The sequence below is a fragment of the Pyrenophora tritici-repentis genome, chromosome 2 (genome assembly GCF_003171515.1).
Source record: "Pyrenophora tritici-repentis strain M4 chromosome 2, whole genome shotgun sequence".
NCBI classification, from domain to species: Eukaryota; Fungi; Ascomycota; class Dothideomycetes; order Pleosporales; family Pleosporaceae; genus Pyrenophora; species Pyrenophora tritici-repentis.
In genome coordinates this window covers 1,382,745-1,404,797 of record NC_089391.1, presented here as the reverse complement: position 1 = coordinate 1,404,797, position 22,053 = coordinate 1,382,745, and the positions used below count along the sequence as shown (strand labels likewise).

The window sequence follows — 22,053 nt, the reverse complement described above, 5'->3', positions numbered from 1 at the left end:
GTCAGTTCAGTCAGTCAGTTTTAGTTTAATTGAAAAGTCTTGGCAGTCAGTCCAGTCCAGTTCAGTGACCTCAGGACGTCAGTTCAGTCAGTCCAGAGAGCTCCGGACTGACTGAACTGACTGATAGCAACTCTGGATAAGGTTTCTGTTTATGTTGCTCCAGACAGCGAGGAAGGAGCCTTTAGTACTCCGCTGGGAGGACGACCTTAGATTAGGTTAGCATTCACTTGCAGTGTTCAGAAGAGCGAGTCAGGTCGCAGGCGTGCCGCAGCATTCTTCAGCGTTCTTGACAGGAAATTGAATTGGCCCTTGGACTTGTTTAACGCCTACACTAGCCAAAGTAGGAAAGCCGGAGACGTTTCCGCTCGGGCCACAGCCCGCACGATTAGGGGGGTTTTGCGGCAAGTCAGCATCCAAAAACGGCGTCACAATCCACCAAAATCAGCAGCCAAATCGCCGTTGGATTGTTTAAGATAGTTAATGTTAGAACAAGGTCTCCTCTGGTGGTATGACTACCATAGGCGACCGAGTAGAGGTACGAAAGGTAACCCTGTATTGGATTGAACTTCACTAAGAGCTATTGTTCTATCTACTTGTTGTTATGATGATCTTAGGACGTACATGACAGATCATCATTCCGCGTCGGTCCTTCTGCTCGGGCTTACTCCACGAACCTCACCTCGCCGACCTGGACTGAACCTAACATATTCTTAACACTCCCCCTCAGGGCAGGTCCGGTCCAAGGACAACTCCTAATTGGTTCTTGAATCTCTCGAATGCGACTCGCTGCAATGGCTTTGTCATTCCATCAGCCACCATGTCTGCAGTTGGAACGTAGGCCACATCGAGTTTGCCTTGTTCTGCTAGGTCTCGGATAAAATGATAACAGACGTCGATGTGCTTTGATCTTTCGTGAAGGTGAGGGTTCTTTGTAAGTGCAATGGCACCCTGGTTGTCTCCTAGCATCTGGACCTTGTTGGTGTCTTTTCCAATGTACTTTGGGAACCCAAGATCTCTAAACATTTGAGCAATCCACTGGCCTTGCTTGCAGCATGTTGATAGTGCGATGTATTCAGATTCGCAGCTTGACGTTGCAACAGACCGTTGCTTCTTGCTAGACCATGATATTGGACCTCCGTAGAACATTGCAGTGCTCCCTGAAACGCTCTTTCGGTCTACCATGTCGCTTGCCCAGTCAGCATCAGAGTAGATGACAAATTGCGAGTGTACTCCCCTGGTCCGTAGCGTAGCTTCAATGTCACTGTCGACCTTAGATATCGTAGCAGGTTCTTCAACGCATGGCCATGGTGTTCTGCTGGATCGCTCATGTATTGGCTTAGCTTTCCGAGGGTGAATGCAATGTCTGGACGTGTAAGAACCATAGCAAACATAAGGCTCCCTATCACTTGCTGGTATTCAGTGATGTCGATTCGGGTGTCGTTGTCAGTGGCTGGCCTAAATGAAGTGTAATCTGCAGATGGAATCTTCTTGTCTCTGTGTTGTTTGCTAGACATTCCAAACTTGTCAAGTACTGCGTGTAGGTACTGCTCTTGATCGAGGTAGATTGTGCGGCGCTTTCTGTCTCGCGTAACTCGTACTCCAAGGATCTTATGAATCTCCCCCAGGTTCTTGGTGTTGAATCTTCCAGAAAGCTTCTCGTAGAACCAATCAATTTGAGCTCGATCTTTTGCAGCAGCAGCAATGTCATCAACGTAGACGAGGATACGGAGTTGTTTTTCTTTGTGGATAAACATGCACGGGTCTGCGAGGCTTTGTACGAATCCCCATGCCAGAAGTTCTTTCTTTATCAACATACTTGTCAACGAGCGAGCCGGCTCGCTCAGCTCGCTCGGCTTGGACGTTTTGACCAAGCCGAATGAGCTGAGCGCGCAGTGCGCGCTTGCAAGCCGAGCGAGCTTAGGGATAGGCGCTCGCTCAGTCAGCTTGCTTAGCTTGGTTGGATGGGGCGGTTGGAAACTTGGGGCTGAAGGACTTGGTGGAGGGGCAATCTCACGATGATTTTTAGGTGTAGTGCGTAAGTTCGAAACCTAGTTATAACCTAAAATACACTCTTTTTTGCTATATTTCTAGCAAATAAGCTACTAAATTTCCGGCTAACGGCCTGGCAACAATATTCTCCTTCTGCGACACTTCACTTACTACTTATCACCCACCACACTCACCTATACTCCATCAACGCGTCTCTATTTGCAGCTATTATCTACCTCGCCGTTGCTATAATGCCAGCAAAAAGAACACGCGTTAATGCTCTAGAAATCGCGACAACTTCGAAGCGCCCTAGAGTCGCAGCGCGTCATCGCGGGACTGCCAGCCAACCTGTGCTAGTCGATACTCGGCCATTCTCACCATCTCCACCTCCTCCACCGCTGTCGCCGCGTCAAGCTCTCGTCGCCGCGCCACAAGCACCAAATTTTGAAGCGACCCTCCGAGAGTCGCGCGCCGAAGAGACAATCATCCCACCACCTGAGGGCAGCGAGCATGCCACTGTTGCAGCTTCAGGAGCAGCTAGCGAGGCTGTCGACGAGGGTTTCGTATGGGTAGAGGACAAATACGACGGCTTTAATTGGAGTCGCTACCCAAAGCACTGCAAGCCGCCCACATCACTTTCGAACCGAGCAAGCTGGGTATACAGCCATGGCTATCGCATCGCCTTGCGCAGCAACGTCGCAAAAGTCACGTGGATCTGCCACTATTGCTATAAGCACAAGTTCACTACTGTTGGCCGTGGCATACATGACGTCTCGCAGTCTCCATCAGCGCCAGCACGTCATCTCGGAGAAGACAAGAAAGGTCATGGCTTGAAGCCTCCAAGTAAGCGCACTACCGTCGCTCCTCGGAAAGAAACTCTCCTCGAACGCGCCCTTCAGAAGGGCTGCTCTCAGGCTGTTGCCAACGAGCTTACCAACTTCAATATACAAGAGTTTAGGCTTGCGGCCGTCACCTGGCTCGTCGAAAACAACCTCCCACTCTCACAATTCGAATCATCGTCTTTTCGCAATATGATACAATTAGCTAGCGTAGAGGCAGAACGAGCCCTGTGGGCATCTTATAACAGCGTCTCACGATACGTTATACGCCTGTACAACTACCTGTTACTAAAGGTTGTCGCAAGCCTTTCAGAATCAATGAGCAAAGTCCATATAAGCTTTGACGGATGGACGACAAAAGGTGGCAAGCGCGGTTACTTAGGTATCGTCGCCCACTACGTTGATAGCTCTGGCGAGCTCAGGGACTTGCCTATTGCGCTCCCACAACTGACAGGTGCCCACACCGGCGAGGCTATGGCTGAGGTCGTGATGGCAATATTCAAGCAGTTCGAAATCACTGTGGGCAAGCTCGGTTACTTCGTCCTCGACAACGCACATAACAACAACACCACGATCAACACTCTCGCCTTGCAGATGGGCTTCAGCGCTACTGAGCGTCGCCTTCGCTGCGGTCCTCATACGCTTAATCTCATTGGCCAGATGCTACTCTGGGGTGAGGAGAAAGAGTCCTACGACAACGAGGAGACTGAGCGCGTGAACGAAGCTGAGAACATGGCTACTTGGCGAGGCGATGGACCATTAGGAGTGCTTCTCGCGGTTATCAACTACATCAAAACACCACAACAGTACGCTCTTTTTGAGAAGTATCAGAAGCTCGCTATTAGGGACCAGCCTGTCAACGCGCCAACAGAACAGCACAAAATCAAGGAGCCCGTCAAGCCAGTTGTTACTCGCTGGAACTCTTACGTTTCGTGTTTTGAGCGCGCTGTTGAGTTGCAATTAGCGGTTAATGGGTACGCCAACTACCATATTCAGAAGATTGAAACTGAAGACGCGTACGCCCGAAGTCGTAACAACAAGCTGCCTGCAGCGCCGGATTGGATGAGGTCTGATGGGATCAATGCCCATGACTGGCAGGTGATTGCTGAGTATATTGATGTGCTCAGGCCACTGAAACAAGCTACAAAACGGCTTGAAGGCCGCGGCAAAAGCGGTGCTTTTGGAGCAATCGCTGAGGTTATTCCAGTATTTGAATACTTACTTGGAGTCTATGAGGACCGCTTGCAAAGCTATGAAGACGTCATTCACGATGAGCATACAGAGTCACCCGAAGACCACCTTGCTATCAACCTCCGCGCTGCCCTAGTTAAAGCCCGCGAGTACTACAACAAGCTCGACCTCTCGCCAGCTTACTATGCTGCTACAATCCTTCATCCTCGCTACAAAAGCTACCTTGACGCAGCGTGGGCGGATAAGCCTGATTGGCTAGAGAGCAGCAACCGCAAGTTTCAACATTTGTGGGCGGAGTACAAAAGCTTACCGAAGCCGCGCTTACGCCCCAAAGTCAGGCACAATGATATAGACGACGCTATCAACAGCTTTATTGAGCCTGCAGGGCTTACGGAGAACGAGGAGGATGAATATGAGGCTTGGAAACGCAGCGAACCGATCGCTAGCGAGGGCGTCGACCCTATAAAATACTGGGTAGGACTCCGCGATCGCTACCCCAGCCTTAGCAAATTTGCTATCGACATGCTATCAATCCCAGGCTCAAGCTGTGAGTGTGAGCGCTTATTCAGCGAGCTGGGTGACCTCCTCGAGCCCCGTCGGCGCAGCATTTCTCCGCAACTTCTAGCAGCAATACAGTGCGATCGACGATGGATAAGAGCTGGATTTGGCAGTGGTGAGGTGCCTGTAAAGGAGGCTATCAGCGATGAGGAGATGGACGCGAAATACGGTGTACATAAGTGGGATATTAGCTGAGAAACTCAACACCAAGGTTTCTATATAACTTTCCTAATCGGGACTGAGCCCATCAAGCCGAGCGAGCTGACAGCCCTGTTTCAGCCAATCCGAGCGAGCCGAGCGAGCTGCTGGCCTCCGCTCAATTGGCTGAGCAAGCCAATTGGCTGAGCTCGCTCAGCTTGCTCATTGACATCTGTGTTTATCAACAAGTTCCAGTCGCGAGCAGCCTGTTTGAGTCCGTATAAGCTGCGGAGAACTCTAAGGACGTATCCTTTTTTGACTTCTACTCCTTGGGGTTGCTTAAGAAAGATCTCTTCCTTCAAGTGCGACTCTGTGAATGCATTCTTAATGTCAAAGTGGAAACATTCCAGGTTTTCCGCTGCGACAGTGGCCATAAACAGACGTAAGGTGTCCATGCGGACTGTCGGGGCAAAAGTCTCGTTGTAGTCTGTTCCGTGTGCTTGCGTAAAACCTCTTGCCACAAGGCGTGCCTTAAACCTCTCAACAGTCCCGTCGAGATTCGTTTTGACTGTAAAAACCCACTTTGAATCAACCATGTTCGCGTCTTTTGGCTTTGGAACTTCCTCCCAGGTTCGATTCTCTATTAACGCGATTATCTCTTCAAGTATTGCTGCTTTCCATTGCTTTCCATACTTTGGGTCGTTGATAGCTTGCTCGTGTGTCTGGGGGATCTGGATTCCTGCGATCTCGGTTGCTGCGAAAGCCTTCTCAGATAGTCGTGTTTGCTCTTCTGTAAGGCCAACTTGGGCTAGCATAGCTTTAACGATCTTGCTAAATCTCTCGTCCTCAACAATCTCTTCGTTAGACCTCTTCCGTTTGGCTTGTCTAGTGAAGTATCGTGGAATCTCCTTTTCTCGTACAGACTGGGTACACAGTTCTTCGGGCCCCTCTTCGTTCACAAGATTAGGAACCCGCTCATCAGATGGTGCAGTAGGAGGAATAGTAGTTAGCCTCCTTGGTCTTCCTCTGTGACGCTTCACTGGTTCATGAGTTAGCTCTGCCGAAGATGGTTCCATTAGGTTCTCGGAAACTGGTTCTATTGGTTCTGCAGGAGATGGTTCCATTGGTTCGGTAGGAGATGGTTCCATTGGTTCTGCAGGAGATGGTTCCATTCGTTCGGTAGGAGTTGGTTCCATTCGTTCGGCAGGAGATAATTCTAGATCCTTCCTAGGTCTTCCTCTTGGTTTTCGGTCTGGCATCGTATTCTGCGTTCCTTGTGGTCCAGCTGGTATGTTTCGCAGTCGTAGTTCAACTTTCCCTCCAGGGGTGTATTCGTCCACTGACAATCGGCTTGTCCTTGAGGTGTATCCAAGCTCTGGCGAATAGAACTTGAACTGCTTATTTGTTGTCTCAGAATATCCCATAAATACTCCAATTCTGCCACGGTCCACGAGCTTGTCATGTCGTTGGTCTGCTGGAATCGTTTTAGGGTTGATGTACGAATAGCATTTGCTCCCCCATACACGGATGTGGTCAATGGATGGTTTCGTTCCTGTGAATGCCTCTTCAGGACTGACTTGCTTTCCATTGATCATAGGTCCTGTGTTTGTACGGTTGCGTAGGTATGCGTCTGCTTCGACAGCTTCATCCCAAAACTCAATTGGTAAACCAGCGTCTTTCAACATTGCTCTCATATCAGCTTCAGCAGTTTGGATGTTTCGCTCGGCTGGTCCATTCTGGTGTGAGGAAGCAATTGTTGTAGGCTGAATTTCCACGCCTTGTGTAACTCTCCATTCCTCAGCTTGCTGTAGAAGTTCTGGTGCATTGTCGGTTCCAGCAGCTTTGACTTTCTCGCCAGTTTGATGTTCTACAAAGGTCTTCCAGATTCGGAGTTCCCGTTGTGCGTCTCCCTTTTTCTTCAGCGGGATAACCCAGTTTTTCCGCGTGTAGCTATCAATAATTTGGAGGAACCACCTGTTTCCTCGTAGAGATGTTGGAAAGGGTAGACTCCGCAACAATCAATTCAATCCGGTCACTCTCCTAGACCCACTTACCTATCTAGGTAGGGCTTAAACTCCTATAGGTAACTACTAGGCTTAAAGCGGTAATCAATCAATCCAATCTGAACCTTCTAGGACCCACTTAATTGATTGTTGCGGACTGTGGGAAAGGGTCCAGCAATGTCAAACTGTACTAAGGCTAGCTTCGTGGCCTTGTGCTCTCTTAGCTGCTTAGGGATGCTGTTCTTCATCTTTGTCAGGGAACACACTTCGCAGATTTCAATCTTCTCTGGAACTTGAATCTTCTTCTGGAGAGTTGTAACTTCGTGGAGTTTGGCAATCTTTGTAGGTCCTAGGTGTGCGAAACGTCTGTGATACAGCAGGTATCTCTCCTTTTCATTAACCTTAAGCTCGCTCTTAACTGGTGTATGGGGTTCCGTGCCTAGGAATGCTGTCTCGTGGTATCCATCGGCAATGTGTGACACTACGTAGAGGCCGTCGTCCATAGTTGCTTTAATAATGATCTCCTTTCCTAGTTTGAAGCATAGTACGTGTGAATTGAAACGACCCTTCAGGCCTGCTGCGCAAATTCTTCTCCCTGATAACAAATTGACTCCAAGGTTAGGTACAAGCAGTACTTCTGACAACCATGTCGACGATCCGTCTTTACACACCACTTGAGCTTCTCCTTTCCAGTCTGCATATAATTCTCCCCTCCAACCCGAACTAGTCTTCGCTTGATCTTGATCATTCGTCTAAACAATGAGGGTTGGTCAGACATGTGGGAGGAGGCGCCAGTGTCGGCAGCCCAAGTAGATGGAGAGGCCTTACCGACAATGTCTTTTGAGAGACGGCATGTCTCAATTTCCTCGGGTTCAGAGTCTGAGGTCTCGGATAATTCATCTGACTCTGAATTGACTTCTTCGGCTCCATATGCTTTGCCAGTCTTTTTGTGAGAATTCCTTTGCTTGAGTGTCTTAATAGGCGGCTTAGATGATTTCTTAGCGTCGTATTCCTTAAGGAGCTTTCGAGCTCTCTCACGTCTTGGACAGTCTCGTACGCCATGGGCTCCGTCACAAAGGAAGCATTGGACCATAAACTTAGTACCAGATTCGGAGTCAGACGATAGTGGTGAGCTCTTGTGATTTCGGCGCTTGTAAGGCGGAACATACTTCTCCGTCTTCCGGAATGCTGGGAGAGCTTTTTCGTCGGCGTCTTGCTGGTCTCGAACCTCCTTCTCTTCCAGAAACTTAAGTTTCTGTTCAACCGTAAGGTTAAGTTGGGCGTTTAAGGTGTCAATCGTAGTCTTAAATTCTTTCGGGAGTGATCTAATAAGAACGAGTAGTAGTGCAGAGTCCTTGTAAGCTCCGTTGGTGTCAGCGTCTGCTGCTACGAGTTTGCGTCGGTATTCCTTTAGCTTTTCCCATGATCCAACAATTGTGTTCCCAGGATTGAATGTGAACGTTTGAATTCTGGTCATGTAAATGTTGGCGGTTGTGGCGTCAGTTTGGGTGTACTTCTTTTGTAGGTAGGCCCAGAACTGGAAGGCAGTGTCGTATTCGTCAATAAGCAGACTTTCCAACAAGCAAGTAAAGCAAGTCACCGCTCTAAACTTGACTTGCTTGGTTCAAACATAGGCTTTACTTGACTTGCTTGGGGTGATTTTTTTACTTGCTTGACTTGCTTGTATTACTTGCAAGTACTTGGATTACTTGACTACTACAAAGAGATTAAGCTACATACAAATTACCAAAACTCAGTGTTCCACTCTAGTATGTTGTAATCTCCTACAAGCTGCTCATCTGAAAGCTTAGCCTCGCTACAGTTGTACGGTTTATAACCAGCTCGCACCCATGACCTTACTAATTGAAGAGCTGCGAGTAGCTCACTGCCCAGAGCACGTCGTTTAGGTTCAAGAAGGTCGCCAAGCTCACTGAAGAGGCGCTCACAGTCGCTGCTTGATGCTGGGATAGTCATGATATCGATTGCAAACTGCGCTAAATGCGGGTATTTCGGCAGTAGTTGTATCCAGTATTGGACAGGATTTCCATCTGCGTTGTACTGCTCCTGCGTCCACTGCGGCTCTTGTGTTTTCCAGCGCTCAAACTCGTCAAGTGGAGCCTCTCGGTCATTGTTGCGGCTAAGTATAGCAATAATTGCCTCGTCTATGTTGTTGCTACTCGGCGCAGTTGTATACCGCTGGCGTGCTCGTTGAGGTTTGTATGCCGCCCAAAGCTGTTGGAACGACGCTTTGGCACTAGTAAGCCAATCAGCTTTGTCTGCCCACGCCACATCGCAGTAGTTCTTGTAGTACGGGTGTAGGCAAACAGCGGCGTAGTAAGCGGGCGAGTCGTCGAGCTTGTTGTAGTAGTCGTTGGCTTTGCTCCACGCGGCGCGGAGGTTGACGTTGAGGTGATCCTCTGGAGCCTCGGCATGAGCGTTGAAGTCGACGTGCTCGAACGGGCGCGCCCGGGCCTCAAGCTTGCTGAGTACGTACTCAAAAACGGGTATAACCTCATAGATTGCGCCGTATTTGCCATCCTTAGAGCGTCCCTCGAGGCGTTTTGTGGCGTACTTGAGCGGCTCTAAGCAGTCCTGGTACTCTGCAATCACCGCCCAGTCAGCAGCTCGGAGCCCAGTTGATCTCATCCAGTTTGGGGCGTCGGGCCGCTTATTATTCCGCTGCGCAGCGTGCGCATCTTCAAGGATAACCCTATTGATATGATGCTCAGCGTACAAGTTATACGCGGCTTGAAGCTTGGTAGCGCGCTCAAAAGCAGCATAGTATGAGTTCCAGCGAGTGACGACAGGCTTGACTGGCTCGAGTACTTTGAGACGCCCTTCAGCAGGCAGGTTGTTGTTGGCAAGGCGCTGGTAGCCACGAAAAAGCTCGTACTGTTGCGGCGTTTTGATATAGTTGATGACGTCAACTAGCACTCCAATAGGGCCATCTTTCCGCCACTCTCGCATATACTGCTCCTCGGTATTGTACTGCTCTTGAGTGTTGCCGTAGGCGTCTTTGTTGGTGCCAAATATAATAGCCTGGCCGATGAGGTTAAGCGTGTGACAACTGCAGCGGAGGCGCCGGTGAGCGGACTCAAATTCGTACTCGCGCGCGAGCGCGGCGATCGCAGTGTCGTTGTTGGTAGCGTTGTCGAGTACAAAATAGCCTAATCGGTCGCTTGTTATTCCGTATGCTGAGAGCGTCGTCGAGATAGCTTTGGCAATAGCCTCACCGGTGTGGGCGCCAGCGAGCTCAGGCAGATCGATTGGTAAGTCTCGTATTATTCCAGCTGCGTCGGCAAAGTGAGCGACTACTCCAAAGAAGCCACGTTTACCACCCTTTGTTGTCCAGCCATCAAAGCTTACGTGTATTTTGCTTACTGAGCCTGACAGGGTGTCGATAACTTGCGGTCGTATAGACCGGAACAACCTCATCACAAAGGTAGAAACGCTGGTATTACTTACCCACAACGCTGCCTCTGCCTCTGGGTTGGCAAATCTCATCATCTCTCTAAAATCAGGCGTCGTAAGTTCGCTGAGCGGGTGGTTTCGGTTAACAAGCCACATGACAGTGGCTGTTCGAAAGCCCTCTACGTCGAAGTTTCCAAACGCGTTAGCAGTGTTTTGTTGTACGTCTAAACCAGCGTCAAAAGCTTGCCGCAACGACAGCTGGCCTCGAGCTCTCTGCGCTAACTTTGGGCCATCTTTCGTAAGGTTGTGGCCAGGCTTTGGTTGGCTGAGATGGGTGGCTGCTGAGGTTGTAGCCTGAGTAATGTTAAACAAACCACCACGGCCAGCGTCGATAGTTTTGTGTACATGGCAGTACTTGCACACAAACCAGATTCGAGATGTAGCATGGCGCTCAACAACGCGGTAGCCATACTGAAAGATCCAACTTTTTGGGCGCTTAGAACGCGCCAATGGCTTGATAAAATCAGGTAAACGTGCCCAGTCAATGCCGTCAAAGTTCTCAACTAGTGCGCTGTTTGTCTCATCCTGACCACCCTCTCCAGCCTCAGTTGTAGCCACCGTGCCAGCTCGGCTGCCCTCGGTGGGCGCGACAATCTCAGCCTCCGCCTGCGACTCTAAGAACTGCAACTCGAAGGTAGGTATTGGCGGCGAGGCGTTAGCCTGGCTTGCGGCAGCTAGGGTTTTGCGAGGTGATCGACGCTGAGGTCTAGGCTTAGATGCAGGCTTAGATGCAGGCTCAGGTGAAGCCTCAGGAGTTGAGGCGACGTTGTTGGTGGCAGCGGCTACTTTCGTACGTTTGCTCCGAGCAGAAGTTTGTGGTAGGCGACGTTTGGCCATATTGGGGGTATCAGGGCAGTATAAATCACTGGAAAACGCGTTGCTATAGGGGATACTGCATTGCGATAGGCTTCTAGACAGGCGTACGTCGAGATTGGAGCAATGCGCTAGACTAAGGCTAACGTTATTTGATAGCCGCTTAGCCTGTTTGGGACTCAACCGAGGCAACTGCAACACTTCAAAACCATCGCGACATCTACCGTACAGCAGTTTTAGCACCCTCATCACAGTAACGCTAAAACAACCAAGTAAACCAAGTAAGCCAAGCAAGCAAAGTATCTTGACTTGACTTGCTTGCTTAGCTGCCCAGCTCTTACTTGACTTGCTTGCTTGGTTTAAACCAAGCAAGTCAAGCAAGTAATCCAAGTCAACTTGCTTTTTGGAAAGTCTGTCAATAAGGGCTTGGTCATCTTCAGTAAGCGACCGAAACAAGAGATCGATTGCAGTGGCTTCATCTTCTAGGTACTTGTCTCTTTTTTCAATGTTGACGCGGATCTTAGTATGCTTGTCTGCTTCAGCAATTTCCAACTCTTCCATAGCCTCCGTTAGTTCACCGGCTATTGCTATTTGGCAGTGCTGTACCAGGTTTTTCTCGCAGACATAGAAGACTTTCTTCCCCTTAAGCTTGACCTTGTTTCGGCGGAACCAAGTATCGTGGTTTTCAGCTGTAAGTTGGGGAATCTTCCATTCTTCCTTCTCTACAGCCATCTTGTGTGTTTTGAGTTGGTGAGACTATTATGCGAGCAAGGTACGTGGTATGATGCTAAGAGTGTAGGTGATGCGGGCGATGCGGGCGATACAGGCGATGCGGGCGATGCGGTTATTCTGCGGTCGTTATCGGTTCTCGGTGTAGACGTGTTTTAAGTGTGATTGCGTGTTAACGCGTTGTACACGACTTCTTTTCTTTTCTGATTCCTTCTTGATCTAAGTCCTTCGTGACTTGGGTGGATGTTTTGATTCCTTCTTGAATCTGAGTCCTTCGTGACTCGGGTAGGTGTTTGAAAACAATAACGTTGGGTTAGGCAACCGGGCTCATAACCTGTTAGAACAAGGTCTCCTCTGGTGGTATGACTACCATAGGCGACCGAGTAGAGGTACGAAAGGTAACCCTGTATTGGATTGAACTTCACTAAGAGCTATTGTTCTATCTACTTGTTGTTATGATGATCTTAGGACGTACATGACAGATCATCATTCCGCGTCGGTCCTTCTGCTCGGGCTTACTCCACGAACCTCACCTCGCCGACCTGGACTGAACCTAACATATTCTTAACAGTTAACAGTAATATAAAAAGTAGTTAAGGCGTTATCTAACACTTTGTACTTAGTAAGTAATAGTTTTCACTTAGTAAATGTGCGTAGGTAGGGCAGCCTCTAGCACACAATAAGCTTGTTCGAACTTGGTTTCGCAACGTTGACTGTAGGTAGGTGACGTGCCGATGATGGTGAACCAGGAGTTGAAGATGTAGAGTATTTATATAGTTAAGGAGAGTTCAAGGTCTTAATAATTATAAAGCAGATTAATAACTATACAGGACCAAAGATCTTAGGGAGTTCTAAATTGGCACTCCCTAACAAAACTCCGCACAAACATCTGTCCGCCTCATCAACGGCACCTCCTTGCTTCCGCGAAGCGATCATTTCAGCAACGCGCAACCTCCATCGCAGGGAAAGGATGAATATACAGTATACTCCCCGGTACCGCAAAGAAGACGTATTTTATACTTATACCAACTACGTAGACTCCATGGCACCTGGAATACTCATCCCATACATCACCATCACAGCAGACAGACAGCTTCAGTAAGCCTATGAGACCTCGGGACTCTTCAGGCTCGGCAGTCTTTACTGAGATCCTCGCAAACATGGTGCTCTCGTGTTGGTCCAGACTTGTTCACAGTTCTCGCCATTGTGCCCTACCTCATCCTAGGCACTCAGTCCGGCCGTATAATAGTCTGTTTCCCTATTGGTTGTCGTACCCTATTATATGTAGAGAAAAGCCCGTATTCCTAACAGTCCGGTCCCCCATTTGTACAAGAAAAGGCTATACCTGCTCACTTAGCATATACCATCTTCCCCGACGTGGTCTATACCTGCTCAAAACACATATACCCCCCTTTTTTCATCAACATAAATCTTCATATTGAACAAAATTCACAGTCGAAATATCTGCCCTACAGCCCTACCATTCCCAATTCGATCACCAACGCCCAACCCATTGTCCCAATCCGTCCAATGCCTCCCCCCCCTATTCTAGAAATCTAAATAAAGCCCTAGAACAAAAAAAGTACAACATCCTTGCACAGCCCTCGCCACTCCAAACATGTTGCACAATCTCTTCTTCCTCCACCGTCGACGGGGGGCGCCGGTGGAAGTGGATGGACGAGTGGGGCGTGAGGCTTCGAAGAACCAACGAATGTGGCGCCTTCTCAGCCACAGCAAGCCACGGTATGTTTCTCTAGCCCGACTAGGGATAGTGCGCGCATTCACAGCTAGGAGCGGGAATCACTCGGGGCGATCAAGAGATAAGCAAATCTGAATGCGATGCGCGCTGCTGTGGGGTTATACTTGCCTAGGTTGGGTAGGTAAGATGTGCTGCTCAGTGCGTCACTGTGTACTGCTGCCATGTGGGGTTCGTGGTTGCTAGTGCGGGCGGAGTAACGACGAGCTGTCGTTCCCGACATAGGGCGCGCGGGTGAGCAAGGTGCGAAGCCCTTCATTTCTTTTCTCTGATATAATCTGGTGGCTTAAATTGCCAATTGCTTGCTTTTGCTGAGACGAGAGGCGTGTTGCACGACGCAACGTTGCGACACCACCATGCTCTTCACCTTGTCGTCTTTCTCCTCCGTCGGAGTCGTTGTTCTACTCCTCGTTACCAGCCTGGTCGTCGAGTATCTCCGCAACCCATTGCGCAAGGTACCTGCTGCACATCCGCTTGCGCATTTCACGTCGCTCTGGATACACGCTGTGCGATGGCGGGGCGTTGAGAATACGACGCTCAAGGCAGCACACGACCGTCTAGGTCCGATCGTGTGCCTGGGACCACGCGAGATCAGTGTCAACGGCGTCAAAGGAGGAATTCGAGACGTTTACGCAGGAGGGTTTGAGAAAGTGTGTGCTAGAGATGGATACAATTGGTATTCTTTCTTTTCAAACTATGGAGGGTGAGCACTGGCTGCATGACGAAACGAGCGTGTATTGACAAGACATGGTTGCAGCGTCGACAACATGTTCTCCACTGGCAGCAACAAACCGCACTCGCAGAGAAAACGAATGTTAAGCAACATTTACAGCAAGTCACACGTCACGGCAAGCGATGCATTGCTGGCCCAGGCGTCGAACATAGTCTACAGACGCTTCCTGCCGTTCTTAGAGCGAACCTTTTCCGAACCAGACAAAGGCATACTGAACATGTACTCCCTGCTTAGCGCAACGACCATGGATATTGTGACGTGTTACATCTTCGGCCTCAAGGCAGGTTCAAACCTTATTGACGACGGCCAGCAGTTGGCCTGGTTCCTGGACTTGTACAACTCGCGCCGATCGTTCAATTTCTGGCCTCAAGAGTTCCCGAGACTCAGTGCTTTTGTAGAGAAATGGTTGAACTACCGGTTGACGCCAAAATGGGTCGATGTAGCAAACGGTGAGATCGAGGAGTGGACGGTAAACATGTGCGAGAGCGCCGGTGCGGTCGTGATCGCCGGTGCTGCAGATGTCCAAGACCGGCCCGTGGTGTATCAGCAGCTGCAACAGAGCATGGCTAAGCAGTCTGTCAAGGAAGATGGATTGGACAAGGCGATCGCGAGTGAGGTGCTGGATCACCTAGCAGCTGGCTTCGATACGTCTGGAATCACACTGACCTACGTCGTCCATGAGCTGTCACAACACCCTGATGTTCAGGCCCGTCTTCAGCACGAGCTCCTCAGTCTGTCCCCGCGCCTTGTACCGTCCTCTGCACCACAGCTGCCGGACCCGAAGACAGTGGACAGCTTGCCCTTCTTGCACGCGGTTATATGGGAGACCCTGCGTCTTCACTCTGCCATCCCAGGCCCACAACCGCGATTTACTCCCCTTCAGGGCTGCCATCTAGGGCCCGAGGAAGCATCATATTATGTTCCCGGGGGAGTGCGGGTAAGCGCAAGCGCAGGCCTGTTGCATCTAAACGAAGAGGTGTTTGAGCGCGCGAACGAGTGGAGGCCAGAGCGGTGGCTAGACATGGACAAGCTCGGCGGCGAGAAGCGGAAGGATATGGAGAGCCGATGGTTTTGGGCCTTTGGGAGGTCAGTTGCATTGCTCAAAGCCAAGATCTCTCACTTACCATGCGCAGCGGCGGCCGTATGTGCGTTGGGAGCCATCTGGCGGTGTACCGTAAGTGCTTGCCAGGTTCTTTACGGGAGTATACTTTGGCTTCTGCAAGCAGCCGGGACGCCAGTACTGACGTGTTACAGAGATGAAGTACATCGTTGCTGCGCTGTATTCGAGCTACAGCACTTCCATCGTCGATGATGCGGGTATCGAGCAAATGGACTCGTATACTGCGCCGCCAAAGAGTGAAAAGCTCATCGTAAGGCTCCAGAAGTTGTCTCAGGAATAAAGGCCTGGATGACGCAATCTTGTTGGACCCTCCTCTCCACTTTGCAAGAAGAAACCAAGCGCCCTGTAGCACGTGCGTCCACCGATCAGCGGGAAGTCACATCAAAGAAAAGAAAGGTTGGCAGCGGGACCTGGACGGCGATTTTCGAAAGCATGTGGCTGCTTCAACCTGTCTAGGGTGTAGAGATGGTTAGGCCACTTGTAGAAAACTCACGTCCAACACTCGAGACCGCAAATAGACTCTTAAACTTTCGACTGTGGTGGTGGTGTGGTGTCGCTTTCGACCCTTTTACCGAAATTGAAGGTGCTTGAGGAAGTGCTTTTTCCGTAAACACCCCGATCAGCTGCTACGAGCTGCAGGCAACTAGCTTACTAGCCCCAACGAGGATAAGTTGTAGTTCTGTCTGCAAAGCTCATCAGCCAATCGAGCTCTCGACGTCCTGAGCCTGCTTGACACCGGTTATGCACCAACCCCTTGGCCAAGGATCGCGGTGATCTGCGTAGCCAGTGATAAGGTGCGCATATACATCATAGATGACTCGACTCGCATAAGGCCCGCCTCAAAGAAGTGATGGGATCAGTTCGCCGTATTCAACCGTTGCTTTCAGCTGTAAGTGAGGATATCAGTGGCCTGTGGCTTGGATGGAGCTCGCAATCGGATTGCTAGGTCGTCATGAGCACGAAACAAGCGTTACGCAGAATGTGGGGGTAAATTGTGGAGGCGTACGAGCGTTTGTGGGCCCGATCCTATTGCAGCTGAATATGCGAGTATCCTAATGTGTGGTTTCCAGGGCAGGCGAGCACTGTCGTGATACATGGTCGGAATCAAGTGCCGGCTGCGACCGGTGAGAGCAAGATTAGAGAGTATGCTGATGATGTTCGAGGTTGAGTTGGTATGGTACGGCAACGAAGCCGAAGTCGGTGGTCGCGGTAGCTCCAGGTAGCTCGCAGGAGGGGCTGGCGGGAGGGTTACCGGAGCTCTAGCAGTAGAAGCATGAGGCGCGCAGAATCTGGATCGATCAAAGTGAGTCAGGGTTGAGTTACTCTAGTGAGCTCCCAGGTCATTCTGCAGTGCGTGATTTGGGCCTGGCCGACAATTAGTAGTCTTGCGGCAGTTCAAAATATGGCAGGCATTCCGGCAACCATTGTACCCGCCGTGTACGGTTCAACGGAACCATACTGTGGTCACAAAAGAGCTGTATCTTTCAAACACAAGGCAGGGAAGGGCGTTCACGAGGCTTCGCAAACTATACTATACCCCACATCCATGGATGGGGCAACAAGCTTTAAAGCCGGAAGCTATCCATATTGTATACAAGCGCTGTTAAGTCTTCGGCCTTTTACAGGACGATTATGCCGTCAAGTTGCATCCTAGGACGGGATCGGATACAGTACTCCGAATCGTTGATGACATACAGGGCCGCGCTCTATTGATGAGATGTAGTGCGTGGTGAAGCTCACGCTTGACGGCAGTCGATGTTCCTGAAGGCCGAGATGGGTGGGAAGACGAAAAAGTAAATTAAGCGCATATAAGGCGGATGTTGGGACAATATTTGCCATATCAAGGGCGCCAATGGCGGTCTGCAGTCCTATCCCAAGGCACAGCGCTTGTCGGACAGCCGCCCTGACGTTTTGGAGATCAGTCGTAGGGCTCAACAAGCAACAACGTCGCAGGCAGATGGTGGTGCCTTGACGCGTCCGACGGTTATCTGACAGCGTTCATACTAAGGCCATGGCTGGGTATAGCACCAGATTGCCGAGCTAGCGGTTTCGCAGGACGCCCGCACACGGCTCACTTACTGGAAGATGGTGGCTAAAGGGGAGGCGACCGGGGTTGTATATGAGAGTGTAACATCGTAGAATTCATCAAGCGAACAGGGCGCGTGGCGGTCGTAGCTCCAAAGCTCTGGTTAGATCCCTGCAGAAATCCGCCAGCCACGGCGACATAGCGACGGCGATCATCCTCACTTGCATCGTCGTCGACGCCAGCAAACGACACCACGGCCAATGCTGTAGTTCACTTGTTGTGCAACCTTCCCGTGTCATGGCTGCACGCCCACGCTTGTTCTAGAGCCAGTTGACAAAAGAAGTGACTAGGCTAGGTACTAGGTAGGGTAGCCTAACCTTTTGTTCATTGCTCGTATGCGTGCAAGTGTCGGCCTGTCAGTTCAAGCCTCGAGTCCTGAGGCACGTCCCGAGAGCCGCCGTGACACCAAGGAAGAGGTTGTGTGAAAGCCGCCATGTGCGTACATAGACGTGCTCCGGGAACTGTATTGGGTTCCGCCAGCCAAATCGAGCCTTTGATTTGCAGTCCGAGTCGACCTCGACCTCTCCCGGGTGGACGGGCTATGGAATGAGCGCCAGTGGGGCTGTTATACACGCTCTTTCAACTAAAGTAGTTCTCAATGGCTAAATTCAGAGTTTGGCTTAGCGTAGTCCCCTCTGCCGTCGCATGCGACCGGGTCGCCCGTTCGTTTCCTTGGACAGCGCCCGATCAGAACCTGGGACTGCCGTTGGATTGAGCCAAGTCGGCCGCCGTGCTACCCCAGTCTGCTGCAGCTGTGCTGGCCTGGCCTGGTCGTTCGGGTGCATGGGCCATCCTCGCTCTATTACCTTAGTACCGAGCTATTGCTCCAAAACAACCCTTGGTCAGTCCTGAACTCCATTCCAAAGTGCTTCTGCACACATACAACTATTGCTGCCGCCCACGGCGCTGCAGTTCCGAACTATCTCAGTTCCGACCGACCCACCTCGAGCTGCCGAAACTTGACCTTCACCACGGTCTTCTGGAGACTGCAGGCTGCAAGACTCGGGCGCGACCATCGCTGCCTGGACACTACGACTGTTGCTTTGGCTGCTGAGTGTGGACCGAACAGTCTTTCTGCACCCCCACCGCGCCTTCTACTCACTCCGGCCCCGTTGAAGACTCAAGCACCAGTCCCTTCCTGTACGAGCTATTCCAATAGCGCGGATTCCCAAGAGCTTCATTACCCCATCGACAACGGCAACGTATTCTTTACCGCTAAGCCTCAGTCTTTTACTGGACGTACAAGACGAGTCACCTTCATTCCAGCAGTCATAGCTATTGAAATTCCAATTTCTACGGTTCAGGCCCCGCTGAAACTGGCCTTTGCCCGCTTATTCGTCGCCTATTACCACTACATTTGAGCGTTTTACATCACAAAACTGTATCCATGGTTCTACATTACCAAGTTCAAGCTCCCCTTTGTTCTATAGGCTAGGCCGCTCAACGTCCGAACTACGCTAAGCGCGCACGGGCAACAGAGGTGCGTTTCAAAACCCAGCTGTTTCTGAACCATCTCCCATTCTCTTCCCGTACATACTACTAACATAGGTATTACAAACGATCCAGCTACTACTCTTCTCCTTGCATTCTCAACCACACGCAAGACTACCACAACCAGAGAAGATTTGTTCTCGACCGCGATCTACGACTAAGCACCTACAAGGTTCTGAATCCACCGCAAATCCTCTCCAGCCATGTCAAATCCTTACCACATCGCAGCGCCTATGCCATCTTATCTGTATCCAACAGTACCTACAGTTGGGCCCTTGAATCATAGGTCATGCAAACTCTTGGTTCGCCAGCACCCTAAACACGGCCTTGTAACTGTTCAGGGGAAAGAGAAGTCCAGGAAGCCTCTAGACCCACCACCAATGTTCCAGCTTCAGGTCAACTCTCATGAGGATCCAGGCCAACAATACCTTCAAAACCCTTACATTTTTGGCTCAATATCTCTCTGGACCAGTGACAAGAAGGGGCCTGTTCAGACATCTACAATGAAGTCACTAACAGGTACACTGGTTTCTTCTCTTCATCGTCTTAAAGACCCAATCAAAAATGAAGAGGGCGCCTACTTCATCTTCGGCGATATATCTGTCAAGATCGTAGGCAAGTTTAGGCTCTGCATGACCCTCTACGAGGTAGCACCAGAGCCTATGTACGATACAGGATCAGCAGTCCAAAATCTCGGCTTTATCTTGACAGATCCCTTCGAGGTCACGGCCTCTAAAGACTTCAAGGGCCTTGAGGAATCCACTCACCTTTCAAGGTCCTTTTCCGACCAAGGTGTGCGTCTCCGCCTGCGCAAGGAAAAGGGCGGTATGCTGAGCACTAAGCGCCGGCATGATGATGACGAACCGGTCGATCCATCATCCACCGCCCCTCAAATGTCGGAATTTGACTATCCGCCGCAGAAGCGGATGCGCACTGAGCTCTACGACAGCCCAGTTACGCCCGACATCCAGCCCAACATCCAGGGACCTCTTCAGACTGCCATGCCCCTGCAGCAAATGGTCCTGCCGCGAGATACGATGCCGCAACCGTATTCCCAATCACAACCCCATCCACACTACCAACCACAGCACCATCTGCAGCACCATCCACAACAGCAACTGCACCCACAGCAGCAACTACATCCACAGCAGCAACTACATCCACAGCAGCAACTACATCCACAGCAGCAATTACATCCACAGCAGCAATTACATCCACAGCAGCAACCACAGCATCCGCAACATACACAGCCACAGCAGCCACAGCATCCACAGCATCCACAACAGACCTACCCTCATCAGATAGGCGACCAGTGGACGTGGCCACCGACAGGGCCGACAGATTACCCCGATATAAACGCATGGCAATCATAAGGCAGGCTGGCGTTAGGGTGGGGGCGTTTGATATGGCGTTAAGGGGTTTGGGAGGTGTTAGATTTGGCAGCATTAGCGAGAGCGCATCGTCTGCATGCGGGAGTTTATGGGGGGTTTCACGACCAATTGGTATTGGTATTACCATGCGTAGCTTTCTCATACGCTTAATTCAACACCTTGTGTGCAAGTCCTCTGTTTTGCTGTTATGATCATGTGTGCGGTGTGATGTGTGTACGAGGGGTCGTGGAGGATACATGGGAAGAAGATGTGTGGGTGGAGTGAGAGTATTTAGTACCATGGCGAGACTCGATGGGAAATGGGTGTAGGTATTTGGTGAGGATATGTAGTACCGCGGAGACTACGTAGCATGAAGGATATGGGCGTGGAGGAAGAGCCGTGGCTGACATTGTAAAGCTACACCAGAGAAGATACATATATGTGGGATGAGGGTGTGTAATCATGTGGAGACGACATCCCATGGGTATCGTGTCAAGCGCGCCACGTTGCTGTTACCCCAACTCAAGTGGGGATGAATGAAAGAAACTACGTGGGAGAAGGAGAGGGCCCCCATATATATAATGATTTTTTTATCCAACCCCATGGTTACCTACATAAAGTAACGCACATGGCATAAAGAACAAAGAACACGGTACCGCGGAGGCAGCAGAGAAAGGGGTGTTTTCCGTTACCCTGGGCCTCACACCCCGTTTCATCCCTTGGTTTCGAAATCCCATTCCCATGGCACGTTAACCACAGTCCTTGTTTCAGCCACGGCGTCCTTGGTAATCCAGCCCCCCCTTTTTCTTTCAAAAGGTACATGGAATCGATCTATCGAACCGCTGGGTTTGCATGAGAGGTAGGGTAGGATGGTAACCACGGGTTGTGGCATTCGAGACTGTAGGATAGGTAATGACTTTGCTTTTCTCATCTATGACGCTTATTCATGTGAAGAAGTGGTGTCGTTGCGTAGTAGCAGACTTTCATAATGCAGGATTTGTGACAGTAGTATGAGAAGGTAGGTGAGGTGTTGGGATGACACCTTTTACTCTTACATTGTTGTTACAACAAATCTGTGTTGTGGAAATCTGCTGCTAAGCATCGACATCATTTACATATACCATCAACACCTTATACTTGGTAAGTCACAGTATTCCTATGACGCTTACTGACTGCTTAAGATGTGTTAGGGGGTATGATATATATGTTTTACTCACTATCACGTCGCGTGTGAAAAATCTGCATCGCGTAATGTAAACAACAAAAGCTCTTCATCACATTCACCACTAAACATGAGAAGGACATGCATAGAGGGACTTTAGACACTGATATGCTAAGCTTCAACACAACCTATCAAAAACACTTACATCTACCAGCAGACCTCTACTATACCTCACCTCCCTCACCTCCCTCACCGTCTCCCCCTCTCCATACAAGCCCTGCAATCATACGTTATCAAACTACACTATCAAACCCTCACACCTTGCCCGTGTAGCTCACGAGCCTTACATACACATCCCTGAGCATCGAGGATGCGCACTCGTGTAGCCTCTCGATCCCATCCTCACCCAGGGCAACAAGTTCTGGAGTCCCCAGCTTGCAAACACCATTAGTAACGGCACAGTCAAGCAAGCGCGTCTTGACGATATAGTCACTCGTGTCTGGCTATCCTGGTACCTTCTCAATCAAGACAAAGCTTACTCCAATGTCTCATTCAACTCCTAGAATCACAACCACATCACCACACAACAGACAAGAGTTGACAC

At 50.3% G+C, this 22,053-nt stretch overlaps 9 protein-coding genes across 9 annotated transcripts; 3 read left to right on the top strand and 6 right to left on the bottom strand.

Moving 5' to 3' along the window:
* Window positions 1–723: 723 nt before the first annotated feature.
* Window positions 724–1,754, bottom strand: PtrM4_060020 (uncharacterized protein; the record flags this gene model as incomplete). Its single annotated transcript, XM_066105481.1, has 2 exons — window positions 724–1,186; window positions 1,231–1,754. The coding sequence occupies 2 exons, from the start codon at window positions 1,752–1,754 to the stop codon at window positions 724–726; spliced, it is 987 nt and encodes a 328-aa protein (XP_065964108.1).
* A 486-nt stretch (window positions 1,755–2,240) lies between these two features.
* Window positions 2,241–4,772, top strand: PtrM4_060010 (Dimer-Tnp-hAT domain containing protein; the record flags this gene model as incomplete). The annotated part of the gene is made up of 1 exon (XM_066105480.1): window positions 2,241–4,772. One exon carries the CDS (start codon window positions 2,241–2,243, stop codon window positions 4,770–4,772), a length of 2,532 nt encoding a protein of 843 aa, XP_065964107.1.
* Window positions 4,773–4,852: 80 nt separating this feature from the next.
* Window positions 4,853–6,400, bottom strand: PtrM4_060000 (uncharacterized protein; the record flags this gene model as incomplete). Its single annotated transcript, XM_066105479.1, has 1 exon — window positions 4,853–6,400. The coding sequence occupies one exon, from the start codon at window positions 6,398–6,400 to the stop codon at window positions 4,853–4,855; it is 1,548 nt and encodes a 515-aa protein (XP_065964106.1).
* Window positions 6,401–6,846: 446 nt separating this feature from the next.
* PtrM4_059990 (uncharacterized protein) lies at window positions 6,847–7,221 on the bottom strand (the record flags this gene model as incomplete). The annotated part of the gene is made up of 1 exon (XM_066105478.1): window positions 6,847–7,221. The coding sequence occupies one exon, from the start codon at window positions 7,219–7,221 to the stop codon at window positions 6,847–6,849; it is 375 nt and encodes a 124-aa protein (XP_065964105.1).
* Window positions 7,222–7,286: 65 nt separating this feature from the next.
* Window positions 7,287–8,195, bottom strand: PtrM4_059980 (uncharacterized protein; the record flags this gene model as incomplete). The annotated part of the gene is made up of 1 exon (XM_066105477.1): window positions 7,287–8,195. The coding sequence occupies one exon, from the start codon at window positions 8,193–8,195 to the stop codon at window positions 7,287–7,289; it is 909 nt and encodes a 302-aa protein (XP_065964104.1).
* A 266-nt stretch (window positions 8,196–8,461) lies between these two features.
* PtrM4_059970 (uncharacterized protein) lies at window positions 8,462–11,026 on the bottom strand (the record flags this gene model as incomplete). The annotated part of the gene is made up of 1 exon (XM_066105476.1): window positions 8,462–11,026. The coding sequence occupies one exon, from the start codon at window positions 11,024–11,026 to the stop codon at window positions 8,462–8,464; it is 2,565 nt and encodes an 854-aa protein (XP_065964103.1).
* A 196-nt stretch (window positions 11,027–11,222) lies between these two features.
* On the bottom strand, window positions 11,223–11,734 carry PtrM4_059960 (uncharacterized protein; the record flags this gene model as incomplete). Its single annotated transcript, XM_066105475.1, has 2 exons — window positions 11,223–11,261; window positions 11,399–11,734. 2 exons carry the CDS (start codon window positions 11,732–11,734, stop codon window positions 11,223–11,225), a joined length of 375 nt encoding a protein of 124 aa, XP_065964102.1.
* Window positions 11,735–13,843: 2,109 nt separating this feature from the next.
* On the top strand, window positions 13,844–15,620 carry PtrM4_059950 (CypX, Cytochrome P450; the record flags this gene model as incomplete). Its single annotated transcript, XM_066105474.1, has 4 exons — window positions 13,844–14,190; window positions 14,245–15,306; window positions 15,354–15,394; window positions 15,475–15,620. The coding sequence occupies 4 exons, from the start codon at window positions 13,844–13,846 to the stop codon at window positions 15,618–15,620; spliced, it is 1,596 nt and encodes a 531-aa protein (XP_065964101.1).
* Window positions 15,621–19,297: 3,677 nt separating this feature from the next.
* On the top strand, window positions 19,298–19,854 carry PtrM4_059940 (uncharacterized protein; the record flags this gene model as incomplete). The annotated part of the gene is made up of 2 exons (XM_066105473.1): window positions 19,298–19,742; window positions 19,838–19,854. 2 exons carry the CDS (start codon window positions 19,298–19,300, stop codon window positions 19,852–19,854), a joined length of 462 nt encoding a protein of 153 aa, XP_065964100.1.
* Between the last annotated feature and the right edge of the window lie 2,199 nt (window positions 19,855–22,053).